General features: G+C 41.5%; 1 protein-coding gene across 1 annotated transcript in view; it reads right to left on the bottom strand.

Annotated features, from left to right (window-relative positions):
* SLC3A1 (solute carrier family 3 member 1) overlaps positions 1–1,092 on the bottom strand; it is a 33,609-nt gene extending 32,517 nt beyond the window's left edge. Inside the window, exon 1 of the mRNA XM_021701133.1 lies at positions 622–1,092. Coding sequence (XP_021556808.1) covers positions 622–1,039 — 418 coding nt within the window. The 5' untranslated portion in view covers positions 1,040–1,092. The remainder of the gene's footprint in view (positions 1–621) is intronic.
* Positions 1,093–15,605: the final 14,513 nt, after the last annotated feature.

Genomic DNA, 15,605 nt, shown 5'->3' on the forward strand with positions numbered 1-15,605 from the left:
TTTTTACTTTGTGTTTCATTTTGTTTTTACTAATAGGGGTATTATTTTAAATAATCCTCAATTCACGTAATGTCCAACACACCCTGCTAACACCTTTTTCCCTTTCATCTCTCAGGATTTAAACTTTAAAGGCTCAGCCTATACCCTTTAAAGATATGGCTTAATTTTTTTCTATGACATTATTTATGCTTTATTCATTAATAAGAAACTCCCAGCCAGATTACCAAACTAGCTCCTACATACACTGGGAAAATAATTCTAAACTGTCAGCTCTGAAGAAATCAACTAGAAGGTGCGCAGAGGCAGGAAGCAACCAAGGAGGAAGTCTACTCCACCGTCAGAAGTTAGAATTGATTAGCTAAGTATATGTACTTAGTGGGCAATAAATCAAACAACTCAGTGGGAGCTCAAAGGCCTCCAGTAAGCAGCCTTTCATCATGTGAAGAACTGCTGGGTTGTGCTGAATGGCTTTTCAAATACCATAAACAGGGAGACACTCAGTGTGACCAGTCACAATGGAATGTGCTTAATGCACAAACCAGGCATGATTGGGTTTTGAGGATTAAGAGCCATAAAGCGCAACCTCATCCCAGCCCCGCCCGAATCTGGCCCTACACCCACCTCTCAGGTCTCCGTTCCCATCCTGGTCACTGTCCTTGAAAGATCTCGGGTAGATCTGGTACATGGGCCCCTCCTGCCACCAGTCCAGGCACTTGGGGGAGACAGCAATGATGGCTATGGTGGCCGCGGTGAGCACGAGCACAGAAGCCACGGTGAGCCAGAAGAGCACCTCCCGGGGCACCCGGTAGCGGGCCTGGCTGGAGAACTGGAACAGCACCTCCTTGGGCATGCCCGCATATGGCCTGATGATCTGCAGGGCGGGCTTGCCGGGGCCAAGGATGGCCACCGCGCTGTCCGGAGGGCTGCCCGGGTCCGGTTCCTTCTCCAGAATGTCTTCGTTCTGCACAAACCCGTTGTTGGTCTGGCATCCCCGCAGACTCATACTGATGGAGTCTCTCTTGCCTTTATCCTCAGCCATGTCCCACCGCCTGATCCCTTCAGTGTACCTTCCTGCAATAACAAAGGTGGAGAGGTAGCCAGCTGAAATGCTTGGTGGTGTTAATGAGCTTTCGTGGTTTATAAATAAACCTGGCTGGACAAAGTCCAGCCAAACAAGAAAGGGTAAAGGTAAAAGGGGTTTAAAAAAATTCTCTGTGCATCAGCCCTTGAGGCTGTTGTGGCTACAGTCCCAACACTGAGGGGGTCAGACCTGGATTGGGACAAGGGCACAGAGGAGGAGAAACCGGAAGAGGAGGCAATTCAAGACATTACTTGATTGAGTACCCCGATGTTTACAGCAGCATTATTCACAATAGTCAAACAGTAGAAACAAGCCAAGTGCCCATCAAGAGATGAATGGACAAAATGTGATATATCCATACAATGGAATATTACTCGGCCGTAAAAAGGAAGGAAATCCTGTTGCAGGCTACAACGTGGATGAATCTCAAAGACATTATGCTCAGTGAAATAAGCCAGTTGCAAAAGGACAGATAGTGTATGATTCCACTTATATGAGGCCCATAGACTAATTCATGGAGACAGAGACAATAGAAGGGTGGTTACCGGGGGTTAGGAGGAAGGGAGAAATGGAAAGTCATTGTTTACTGAGTACAGAGCTTCCATTTGGGAGGATGAAAAACTTCTGGAGATGGATGGTGGTGATGGTTGTACAACAATGTAAATGTGCTTAATGCTACTGAATTGTGCACTTAAATAGTTAAGTGGTAAATTTTGTTATATTTCACCACAATAAAAAAAGAAGCTTAAAAATGTTCATTTTAGCTAGGTACGAGAAAAAGAAACAACCAAATTTTGCAAGGGGCAACAGGCTCTTCTTTATTTTTTGTTTTGAAGGTCTCTTCTTTCTACAAATCCAAGAGGAAGAATGTCTGGAGACAGGGAACAACACTTCGTTATGGAAGCTAATTTCACTTTATCTCAGTTCAGGCCAACCATATAACTAACTATTTGTACACTCCGTTGGACCCCCACTATTTGTACACTCCGTTGGACCCCAAGTGTCTTCAGTCTTGTTTTCTGTTTTTCAGCTTCCATTCTTGGAAGCACTTTCTGAAGATGGGGGAGGGGAGATGGCGGAAAAAGGATCCTATGTCTTGCAAGTTCAAGTGCTTAACTATAGGTAAATATAAATGTCCTTAATAACTGCACTTCAAAGTTATTTAATCAGGGGCACCTGCGTGGCTCAGTCAGTTAAGTGGCCAACTCTTGATTTTAGCTCAGGTCATGATCTCAGAGTTGTGGGATCGAGCCCTGAGTCGAGCCCTGCGTTGAGCCCCAGGCTCAGCACAGAGTCTGCCTGAGATTCTCTCTGCCCCTCCCCCCAACTCATGCTTGCTCATTCTCTAAAACAAATAAATAAAAGCTTTTTAAAAAAGGGTTATTTAATCATTGACATGTGTAAAACACAACATTTGCAGCCTTGAGGAAACTGCCTTAAAGTTAGGTGTGCTTTCCTAGAAGATTCTGCAAGCCTTCTAAGAATGTGATGATTCATGGGTCCCATTTAATCAAAGGCATTTAAACAACCCTGTGACTCATTTGATCATATAACAAGAATTTTTCTTCATTAAATAAAGCTATATGAATTCTTAACATTGCTGGGTTTTTGTTTTTGTTTTTTGTAGAATGACTTAGAAGCAGTGTATGGTACGGAGGAATAAACCATTTGATTCTGTCCAAGTTATTTTTTTAAATGAGAAAATCTCAATACCTAGGTCATTGAATGCATCCAATAACTGGCATCTCTCATTATTAATTATGCACATTGTGTATTTTTTTAAAAATCAAAAGAATTTAACATTATGTCTTGGAATTGTTTTATCTCTCAAACACATAATGGTAATTTTCACACAAAGATCTAATTCTTGAAATTCAGTTACTGTTTGGGGAAAAAACAATGTGCAAAAATACTCAGAGTTTTAAAATAATTTTAAATTATAAAAAAATAACTTTCATTTATCTTTAAATTCTAAATATGCAATCATATATATGCAGAGAAAACTTTACATCACAGCAATATGACTTCATGACAAAAATGTTCCATTTCAGCTTTTCTACACCCAACGTGGGGCTCGCACTAACATCCCTGAGATCAAGAGTCGCATGCTCTATGGACTTGAGCCAGTCAGGTGCCCCTCCTACTTCTCTACATTTTATTTAAAATAACAACTTCCCTACATTTTATTTAAAATAACAATACTTTGAGTTTCCAGAACATGCAAACTGGAATCTTTTTTTTTAAAGATTTTATTTATTTATTTGATAGAGAGAGCACAAGCAGGGGGAATGGCAGGCAGAGGGAGAAGGAGAAGCAAGCTCCCCGCTGAGCACAGAGCCTAATGCGGGGCTCGATCCCAGGACCCTGTGATCATGACCTGTAGGCAGAAGCTTAACCAACTGAGCCACCCAGGAGCCCTGGAATCTTTTAAAAACAATTGAATTAGGGGAACCTGGCTGGCTCAGTCAGAAGTGCATGCAACTCTTGATCTCAGGGTCACGAGTTTGAGCCCCACAATGGGTATAGAGATTATTTAAAATTTTTTTTTAAAATCTTTAAAAAAAACCCCTAAAAACCAAAAACAATTGAAAGATTATCTGGTCTTTGGTGGGAGGATTTTTTTAAAAAATAAAAGCAATCACAAAAAATTGCTTGAATAGATTGAATAAAATTTTTGAATTTATTATATCACAAAGGGTACTGATTGAAGAGCATATATCAAGTTGGGAAATATATTGGCAATAAATACACCAAAAAACTTATGTCTTTAACATTAAAGGTACATATATATTGTTAGGCCATATATATAAATTTCATGATATCAATTAAAAAATATGTCAGTAGAGGGCGCCTGGTGGCTCAGTTGGTTAAGCGACTGCCTTCGGCTCAGGTCATGATCCCGGAGTCCCGGGATCGAGTCCTGCATCGGGCTCCCTGCTCAGCGTGGGGTCTGCTTCTCCCTCTGACCCTCTTCCCTCTCGTGCTCTCTGTCTCTCATTCTCTCTCTCTCAAATAAATAAATAAAATCTTAAAAAAAAACTGTCAGTAGAAAACTTGGGAAAAATATAAAGACATTTCACACAAATCGACTCGCTAATATCAGAGAAACAAATGAGCATTTTCAATCACACTGGCAAAGAACTTCTAAAAGATAATAGTGCTGCAAGTGTCTAGTGTAAATTAACATAATAATTCTAGAAAGTAATCTGGCAATGTGTATCATGAGTTTTAACATTTTCAGAGTAGGAAATGAAGCCAACTCTATCAGATTTTAAAATAAAAACTCCAGTAAAATAAGGAGTTGGTATGAAAGAAGGGATAGGTCAAATGATCAATTGAACAGACTGGAGTCACCAAAAACAGATTCTTATTCCAAAGGGAATTTAGAATATGAAAAGGCAACATTTCAAATCAGGAAAAGAAAGATTATTTTAGTAAGTGATGTTGGACAACTAGCTAGCTATTTGAAAAAGAAAACAAAACCATATAGCTTTCCTTATTCCTTACATCAAAATAAGTTGTAGGGGCGCCTGGGTGGCTCAGTCGGTTAAGCGTCTGCCTTCGGCTCAGGTCATGATCCCAGTGTCCTGGGATCGAGCCCCACATCAGGCTCCCTGCTCAGCGGGGAGCCTGCTTCTCCCTCTCCCCCTGCCTGCCATTCCCCCTGCTTGTGCTCTAGCAAATAAATAAATACATCTTTAAAAAAATGAAAATAAAAATAAAAACAGAACAATCCACAAAGACAAAAGGCAAATGGCAAACACATATGACAAGCTGATTTCCATAATACAGAAACAGACTGTACAAATTAACACCAAAACATACAAAAATGGACAAAGGATATAAGCAGTTGACAGGAAAAAAATACAAGTGATTAGTAAACAAAAAATGTACATTTCACCCAAAATTAAAGAGAAACAAAAATTAAAAAGATACACTACTTTTAGGCGCCTGGGTGGCTCTGTCATTAAGTGTCTGCCTTTGGCTCAGGTCATGATCCCAGGGTCCTGGGATCAAGTCCCACATCGGGCTCCCTGCTCTGCGGGAAGCCTGCTTCTCCCTCTCCCACTCCCCCTGTTTGTGTTCCTGCTCTCGCTATGTCTCTCTCTGTCAAAAAAATAAATAAAATCTTTAGAAAAAAAAAGATACACTACTTTTAAACTATCATTTTGGCAAAAATGAAAGACTTGATAATACCCAGCATCTGAAAATATATAGGGAACCAGCATTCATACACTCATGCATAAAGTAGAGCAACCCTTGTGTAGAACAATTTGGGAGTATATGTCAAAATTAGAAATTGCCTAACCTTTGGGGCACCTGGGTGGCTCAGTCAGTTAAGCCTCTGCCTTCAGCTCAGGTCATGATCCTGGGATCCTGGGATTGAGCCCCATATCAGGCTCCCTGCTTAGGAGCCTGGTTGTCCCTCTCCCTCTGCCACTCCCCCTGCTTGTGTGCTCTCTCTCGCTCTCAAATAAATAAATAAAATCTTTAAAAAAAATAAATTGCATAATGTTTGACTTGGAAATTACACTGCTAAAACCTTATCTTGAAGATGGAACCAACAAGATATATGTACAAGGATGTAAACTGCAATAAAATTGGAGACAACCTAAATATACATCGCTAGAGAATAATTTAAATAAATTATGGCATATTCAAACAATGGAATACCACATAGCTCCTACACAAAACAAATTTATGTATCTGGGCTGATAAGGAAAAATGTCCAAAGTATAGTGTGAAGTGGAAAAATGTTCTAGAACAGTATGGATAATATAATCAGATGTGTGTGGGGGAAATGGCACATATACGTGTGCATGCATATTAAATTTTCAGCTAGTAGGGGCACCTGGGTGGCTCAGTCGCTTAAACATCTGCCTTCGGCTCAGGTCATGATCTCAGGGTCCTGGGACTGAGCCCTGCATCAGGCTCCCTGCTCAGTGGGGAATCTGCTTCTCCTTCTCCCTCTGCCCTCTCCCCTGCTCATGCTCTCTCTCTCTCAAATAAATAAATAAATAAAATATTTAAAATTTTTTTTCAGCTAGTGGTTGACTGGAGACTGAGAATAAGAGAATGAGGTCAATAATCCTTGGACTTTCACTTTTCACTTTACCCTGACTGAGTTTTTTGCCCTCAACATATATGACTTTTATTTATTTATTTATTTTTAAGATTTTATTTATTTGACAGAGAGAGACAGCAAGATCAGGAACACAAGCAGGGGGAGTGGGAGAGGGAGAAGCAGGCCTCGCGCCGAGCAGGGAGCCCGATGTGGGACTCGATCCCGGGACCCCAGGATCATGACCTGAGCCGAAGGCAGACGCTTAACGACTGAGCCACCCAGGCGCCCCATATATGACTTTTATAATACAGGGAAAGAAATGTTCATAACCTTTAACTCAGCAATTCCACTCCCCAAAATCTATCTTAAGGAAATAATCCATGGTAAGAACAAACATTTGTAGGGCGCCTGGGTGGCTCAGTTGGTTAAGCATCTGCCTTCGGCTCAGGCTCAGGTCATGATCCCAGTGGGGAGTCAGCTTCTCCCTCTCCCTCTGTCCCCCACCCTTGGGCTTGTGCTCTCTCTCTCTCTCGAATAAATAAATAAAATCTTTTTAAAAAAAGAACAAAAATTTGCATATAATGAGGCTTATAAGTTACAGTGCTATTTATAATAGCAAACACTAGAAATAACCTAAATGTTCAATAACACAAGACTAGCTAAAAAATTATTGTATATCCATGTGCTAGAATATTAGTCATTAAGCGTATTTTCCAAGATTTTTAATGACATGGAAGAAATCCCACATTATCATGTTGAGTGGGGCAATGCAGAATATAAAGAAATTGTCCCAGTTATGTGAAAAAAATTGCATGTATATCTCCAAAATCCTATTAGAAAATATAATTAGAGTGTTTACCTCTGGGTTCTAAGTTTATAGGTGACACTCATTTTGTTCTTTAAACCTTTTTTTATTTTTCTAATTTTTCTATAATAAATATGTATTTCTCTTCCACTGGAAAAAAAAAATAAGTCAGGGAACTTGAGTTGGGAGTCTGTCTACCTAGAACTTCTAGGCAGGTGGTAGAGTTCAGTAATAAGGTAACTTCTCCTAGCAACAGCCACCCAAAAATTTGTAAACACCCCATACCCATATCTAAAGGAAAGAGAAAAAAGCAAACTTAAACAAGCAGAAAGAAAACAGAAAAGAATTCAATGAACCAATTCCGAAAAACTGGACAGAAGAGGCAGTTGGCAGTAATCTAGACAAGATACTCAGAAAGCTAAGAATCCCAAGTACAAAAGTATCAGTATCACTTACTTTTAAGGAGATTTTAAAATGAAATATCGATGGCAGGAAGCAAAACACACTACTGTTACAACTTTTAAATGTGAAAAAGGAACAAGACAACTAAGGTAACTTTAAGAGGCAACACGGATAATCAGAACCAAGAATCAGAGATAATGAAGATAAACCTGCTCCATAAATTCAAATCCCAAGTGACTTACACAATTGTGCTAATAAAACAAAGAAAAGTGAAATATCTAGAAAACAGGAGCTAGAATATTAGGGAACACCACAAGATCCAGAAACATCCTGTGAGTAAACAAAGAAACAAACATACAGAAGTAGTAATAAGCGGGGAAAAATATATGTATATAATGCATTTTAAAAGCCATCATATCATAACGACGTCCACTTAGCAGCAAATCCACCAAAGTGACACGCAATGTATAACCTGTCAGGTTTGTGAACATTTGAAAGAGCAGAACAATTTTCCATATTGCATTCCCCTATTTACAGCCTCTGTGAACTGAGGGTGGGACCTGCTGCAAAGTTATCTCTAAGTTCCCAGCCTCTGGCTCAGGGACTGGCACGTTATTAAATGAATAAAAGAACAGTCACTTAAAGACGGAGAGACCGAACTCTATGCTGAAGGAGGAGGAGGAAGAGGGAGAGAAAAAGTAGAAAGTACATCTGCACAGAAATGTAGATTTTTATCACCTAGCCAAATGTTCTTGCCTCGGTACAGTTTAATGAGTGAGATTTGAAGTCGGAGGAAGTGAGAGGCAAGCGTGCCTCCACCACATGCTCTCGGATCTTGGACCCACCACCAGCTTCGCGAAGGTCTCTATTCCCTCAACTGTAACATTTAACTTGGTTCCGGGCCGACTGTAACCAGAGTAAAATGTTTTGTTTTGTTTTTAAAAAACAGTTCTAATTAGAAGGAAACAAAAAATGGATTTATCCCAGCTAGGGATAGTTAAACTTATATCAGTTAAACTTACATCACCACTGAAATCAGAGGAGACTCTTTAAACATGTTTTTTGCTGAAAGTTAGACTATTTTAAAACATTTTTATGACCAAATATAACCCCCCAAATGGCAAAAGAAATGTGAACAGAATATGAGAGTGTGACAAATGTCACAACAAAGCCTTACTATGTTTCATATACAAAGAATTAATGCAAACATACAAATCAATAGCTAAATTACATTCAATAGGAGATTAAAAGAGGTTGCAAATTATATATAAGAAATTAACATCACATAAAAGTCGTGGCATAAAAGTACTTTCTTGATGGAATTAAAGAAATATAAATTAAAACACTGTTGAGGTACATGATGCATGAATTGCATCCCTGTACACATGCCTTTTCCCCATTCATTTCTTAGACCCTTAACACACTGAGCCTGGGCTTGGACATGTGGCTAGCTTTGGCCAATGGGACAATAACAAACTTAACACAAAAGGCAGCTTTAAAAATTTCTTGTGCATTCCTGCTCCTCTTTTGGACCTTTGCCATCACCATGAGATTATGCCCAGGCTGGCCCACTGAAGGGTAAAGGAGGGATGTGGGAGATGTGGGAAGGAGTGTGAAATCTGCGCATTTAGGGTCCCTAGACCAGCCAATGCCCAGGCAGCCAGCCAACTGACCACAGACCCTTGAGGAAGCCCAGCCGGGATCGGTGGAGGCTACCTAGTCCAGGTCAGCCAAGCTGCCTGTCAATTGTTGTGTCATGAAAATTAATAAATGGTTGGGTTACTGTTTGGTTCTGGCCTTTGAAAAATGGCTTTACTGGAGGGTAACTGACATACAATAAACCGAACTCATTTAAAGTATATAATTCGGTAAGGTTTAACATGTGTATGCACCCATGAAACCATCACCACGATCAGAATGAACATGTCCATCATCTGCAGGACTGCCAGATGGTCTTCCCAAGTGGCTGTACCATTTTCCACTCCCACCGCCCCCAACAGCAATGAATAAGAGTTCTTGCTCTACTTCCTTACTGACATTTAGTGTTGTTACTATTTTAGAGGTTAGGAGTAAAGTGCGGTCTCGTGGTTGTTTAGCACATTCCTTTTTACCTCTGAGTAGAATTCCATAGTATGAATGTATCATTGTTTATAACTGAACACTTGGGGGGGGGCACCTGAGTGGCTCAGTCTGTTAAGCATCTGCCTGCAGCTCAGGTCATGATCTCAGGGTCCTGGGACTGAGCCCTGCATCAGGCTCCCTGCTCAGCGGGGAATCTGCTTCTCCTTCTCCCTCTGCCCTCTCCCCTGCTCATGCTCTCTTTCTCTCTCTCAAGTAAATAAATAAAATCTTAAAACTGAACACTTGTTGTTTTTTTCCCCAGTTTTTTACTATGATAAATAAAACTGCTATGAACAATCACATACAGGTCTTTGTAAGGATATGGCTTTCTTTTCTTTTGGGTAAATACCTAGGAGCGGGATGGCTGGATCATATGGGAGGTATATGTTTAACCTTTTAAGGAACCACCAAACTGTCTCAGAAAGTGGCTGCACCATTTTATATTACCCTTAGCAGTATATGAGAGCCCTAGTTCCTGCACATCCTTGCCAGCACTTGTAATGTTCACTAGGTTTCATTTTAGTGATTCTAGTAGGTAGGGAGTGGTATTTCATTGTGATTTTGATTTGTACATCCCTAATTACTAATGATCTTGAGTATCTTTTCAGGGCTTACTTGCCATCCATCCAGCTTTTTGGTGAAGTTGATGCTGGCCATCAGCCAGTGGGGTTCAGTTCTCTCCATGTGGTCTTTCCATATGGGCTACTTCGGGCTTCCTCATAGCATTCTGGCTCGGTCCCATATGTGAGGGTCCCATCCAAAGAAAGAAAGCAAGGCAGCAACGCCATGTTTTTTGGGACCAGCCTCAGAAGTGACATAGCCCCTTTTGGACTGTCCTGTATGTACCAAGCCCAGAGTCCACATGTGAAGTTCTGGGGCAAAGGACATGGATACAGGGAAGCCATTACTTGGGATATTAATGCAATTAATCTTATCACGTGCTGAACGTTTTTTTCAAAGGTGATGAAAAAACATGTAAGATATGCCGTCTTAACATTTTTAAGTGTATGGTTCAGTAGTGTTAAGTGTATTCCCGTTGTTGTGAAACCGATCTCCAGAAATTGTTTCGTCTTGCAAGTCTGAAGCTTTACACACCCATTAAACAACTTTTCTCTTCCCCCCACCCCCCAGCCCTTGGTAACCACCATTCTATTTTCTGTCTCCATGAATGGGACCACTCTTGGTACCTCATAGAAATGGAATCACACAGTAGTTGTCTTTTTGTGACTGGCTTATTTCTCTTGGGATAATGTCCTTGAGGTCCATCCATGGTGTAGCCTGGGTCAGAATCTCCTTCCCTTTTTAAAACTGAATGATATCCCATTGCACATAATACCACATTTTGCTTATCCATTCACCTGCCAGATATTTGGGCTGCTTCCACCTTTTGAGTATTGTGAAGGCTAGCCTTATGAACGTGGTTGTGCAAATATGTCTTCAAGAGCCTACTTTTAGTTTTGGTGGATCTGTATCCAGATGTGGGATTGTTGGATCATATGGGAATTCCAGTTGTAATTTTTTGAGGAAACTCCATACTGCTTTCCATAGCAGTTGCACCGTTATATAATCTCACCAACAGCGCACAAGGGATCCAGTTCCTCCACACCCTTGCCAATACTCATTATTTTCTGTTTTGTTTTGTTTTTATAGTAGCCAACCTAATGGATGTGAGGTGATATTTTATTTTTTATTTTTTTATTTTTTTAAAGATTTTATTCATTTGACAGAGAGAGACACAGCGAGAGAGGGAACATAAGCAGGGGGAGTGGGAGAGGGAGAAGCAGGCTTCCCGTGGAGCAGGGAGCCCGATGCTGGGCTCGATCCCAGGACCCTGGGATCATGACCTGAGCCGAAGGCAGACGCTTAACGACTGAGCCTCCCAGGTGCCCCTTACTGTGGTTTTGATTTGTGCTTTCCTGATGGTTATTGAGTATCTTTTTCATATGCTTGCTGGCATTTGTGTATCATCTTTGGAGAAATGTCTCTTCAAGTGCTTTGCCCCTTTTTTAATCAGGGTATTTGATTTTCTTTTTGCTGTTGAGTTCTAACAATGTTTAATTTGTATTCCCAACAGGCACTTACAGGGCCGGGTGCAGCCCTGAGCTGGTGCTTCAACCTGACGAAAGGCATGTTTCTGTGCATCTCAGGCCCAAATTTGTGACAACCACGGCCAGGGGATCTCAGTGGCTATGGTCAACCCAGAGCAACTGCTGTTAATCGTAATACTTCGCCACTGTGCCTTCCTGGTGGCCTATCCTCCAGACATGAAAAAACAACAGATACACAAACAAAAAAAGCATAATAATGTCTTTATGTGACATCACTGGCCAACAGTATAATTGAATCCACAGTGTAATGGGCTGATTTATAAAGTGTTTGAACCCTTGGGTGTCTCAATGCTTTCCTGCTTTTAAAGACAGTTCTCAAAAAAAAAAAAAAAAAAAGTCCAGAATCACAAAAGAAATAATGACCCATAATATCTGGTCTTTAACAAAGTTCTATTGAAAAAGGTCACCCGGGCGCCTGGGTGGCTCAGTTGGTTAAGCGACTGCCTTCGGCTCAGGTCATGATCCTGGAGTCCCGGAATCGAGTCCCGCATCGGGCTCCCTGCTCAGCAGGGAGTCTGCTTCTCCCTCTGACCCTCCCCCCTCTCATGCTCTCTCTCATTCTCTCTCTCGCAAATAAATAAAATCTTAAAAAAAAAAAAAAGAAAAAGGTCACCCAACAGTTAAATGCCAAGATCCCTACCCTGTGACAAATACTTCAAATTCAGATACACTGAGCTGCTCCGGAAAACGTGTAATTATCAGCACCGGGAGACACTGTCCTGCCACAAAGCGTCTTGCTCCAAATTCAAAGAGCATGAATCACGAGCTACCATCATCTGAGAACATTGTGTGTTAGAACTTCACTGGGACACAGATGCCATTCTCTGCAATCTAAAGTTGGGGAAATGTGGTTGTTGGTATTGAGTGAGTCCCTCCACTCCTAGACCAAACCCAGTGTTCTGGGAATGGGCGGGGCTCTATGTCGCCCTGACCGTTGAGGGACCCTCTTTAGCGAGGCCTGACTTAAAGCCAGGAAATAGTCAGCACGGCTTTGGGCACTGGATCAGGGTCTCTGAGAACACAGATCAGAGGACAAAGTGTTGGGACAGGTAGAAAAGACAGAAAACATGTCATACTTTAAGGAAATGGCTTTACCCATGGCTAGACATATACATAAACCCATTGTGAATGTGTCCCTTTAAAATAAAGCCCACTGAACGTGCACAATCTGTCAGACCATTGACCTTCTCGATAACCCTGGTATTGAGACTCCATAGCTTCCAGTGGCTTCTCACTATAAAGAGAACAAAGTCCATATATCTTGGCCTTGAAGTCTAAGCTTCAGTCTATGCCCACTCTATGTTCGAATCTTATTTCTCTCTTAATATCTCCAAATCAGGCCCTCCGCTCCAGTCAACCAGTGATGTTCACCGTTCCCTCCCCACGAACTCTGAACACCTCGTTCTGGACATTTTTTCCTCCTGAGGCCCTGCTCCATCTGCCTTCCGCCCCCCGCCACCCCAACATCAACATCACACCCGTGGACACTCATCTAGCCCCCCCAGCACCCCCTACTCATTTGTATATTCATCCTCATAATTTCGGCTACTTTAATATATGATTTTATCCGGCCTTCCCACTCTGATGACTGAGCATGGTACCTGTTACCATGGTGAGCAGACCAGGGCTCCGCCAGCGGTCAATGTTCCGAATCTTGCTGGGAAAGGAGCTTGGGGATCATTGTGGGCAAGGCTCGGCAATCTTTAATCTGCGTAGGAATCTTCTGCAGATTTTGTCAAAATGCAGATTCTGATTCGGTAGGTTTGGGTGGAGCCTGAGCTTCTGCCTTTCTCACCACCTCCCAAGTGAGGCCAGTGCTGTGGTCCAGGTCCCACACTGCAGGAGGTTGCGAGGGACAAGGCCCGTAGGACTGAGATGACACCCATGGGTGACCAGGCAACACGGGGCACAGCAGAAAGAACAGAGTGGTGGCAGATTAGAAGCGTTCGGGGTAGTGGCCATTCAGGTCCAGCAACAACAAAGAACTGAAATTGATAGATCTAATTTCCAGAGAAGCTGAAAATCTGCATTCATCTGTAGAATTCCCCAAATTTTATATGTGGGCAATTAATTCAAATCCACGTTTGAGAGGACTTGTACAACATCCCCCTGATCTCTTTAAAGGGCCCTCTCTGTGACCGAATACTAGTCTCACTCTTTGCTCTGTTGGAAGTTTTAGCTTTCTTTCAATAATAGGCTCTATGTATAGACCAGATTTTTCAAACTGAAAAACATGTTTTAATGAAAAAAAATCTGTAGCCCTAACAAAGCCCTAACAATCAATATTCGACCTACTAGTTTGTGTGTAATTAGAACGATGATTTCCAAACTTCAGGATTTTATAGGCAAAAAAAAAAATGGGGGAAACCAAAACTAAAGTACCAACATTTCACTTTCTTCAATAAGGATATTAAAAAAGATGGGGCGCCTGGGTGGCTCATTTGTTGAGCGTCTGCCTTTGGTTCAGCTTATGATCTCAGGGTCCTGGGATCGAGCCCCGCATTGGGCTCCCTGCTCTGCAGGAAGCTTGCTTCTCCTTCTGCCTGACGCTCCCCGTGCTTGTATTCTTAAGCTCTCTTGCTCTCTCTCTCTCTCTGGCAAATAAATAAATAAAATCTTAAAAAAAAAAAAAAAAAGAGTCTACTCCCAGTATCTTATTATATGAAGGACACTATAACACCAAAACATGTAGGAAGAACATAAATCTTAGATCAAAGGAAAATTCTTAAAGTTGAATGAATTGTAGCTCCAAGGGAAAGCTACACTTTCCTTGTTTTTCTAATTTTGTGATGGACAAGTGCAAACTTTGATTCAAGTTCTGGTTTGGGGGAACCACTGATTATTAATCCCTTCTGTTTATAAGAGATGAAACAAAGATGCCCAACAACCATATGACTTACTCAGTGCCACCTGCCACTGGGCTTTGGTCTCCACAGTTCTTGCTGGTGGGGTTACAATTTCGTGATAGTTCATCTCCATTCAGCATGGTGAGATGGCAAAGTCTTGAGACCAGTTTGAATCCCAGATCAGCAACTTATAAGCTCCATGGTCTTGGGTCAATTATTCAAACTCTGTTAGAGTTAGATCTCAGCTTTTTCATTTGTTACACTTACTTCAGGGTTGTTATGAAGATTAAGCAAAATGCATTTAAATCTTTTAATACATTTTAGCTAAATTTAAATAAAAATTAAATTAAAAAATTAAAAATTGGGGGGGCGCCTGGGTGGCTCAGTTGGTTAGGCGACTGCCTTCGGCTCAGGTCATGATCCTGGAGTCCCGCATCGGGCTCCCTGCTCGGCAGGGAGTCTGCTTCTCCCTCTGACCCTCCTCCCTCTCATGCTCTCTGTCTCTCATTCTCTCTGTCTCAAATAAATAAATAAAATCTTTAAAAAAAAAATTAAAAATTGGGGGCGCCTGGGTGGCTCAGTCGTTAAGCGTCTGCCTTCGGCTCAGGTCATGATCCCAGAGTCCTGGGATCGAGCCCAGCATCGGGCTCCCGGCTCCACGGGAAGCCTGCTTCTCCCTCTCCCACTCCCCCTGCTTGTGTTCCCTTTCTCGCTGTCTCTCTCTCTCTGTCAAATAAATAAATAAAATCTTTAAAAAAAAAAAAGAAAGAAAGAAATAAGAGAAAGAGATTTGGGAAAGTCACAAATATGTGGAAATTAAATAATATACTCCTAAATAACTAATGAAATGGCTGTATTAATGTCAGAAATAAAACAGATTTTTTTTTTTTAAGATTTTATTTATTTGCGAGAGAGAGAATGAGAGACAGAGAGCATGAGAGGGAGGAGGGTCAGAGGGAGAAGCAGACTCCCGCTGAGCAGGGAGCCTGATGTGGGACTCGATCCCGGGACTCCAGGATCATGACCTGAGCCGAAGGCAGTCGCTTAACCAACTGAGCCACCCAGGCGCCCAATAAAACATATTTTTAAGAGAAAACTGTTACCAGAGATAAATAGTCTTTCTATAATGATAAATTGGTAAACCCATCAGGAAGATAGAACAGTTATAAACAGGTAT

This window comes from Neomonachus schauinslandi, chromosome 10 (genome assembly GCF_002201575.2).
Source record: "Neomonachus schauinslandi chromosome 10, ASM220157v2, whole genome shotgun sequence".
Classification (NCBI taxonomy): Eukaryota; Metazoa; Chordata; class Mammalia; order Carnivora; family Phocidae; genus Neomonachus; species Neomonachus schauinslandi.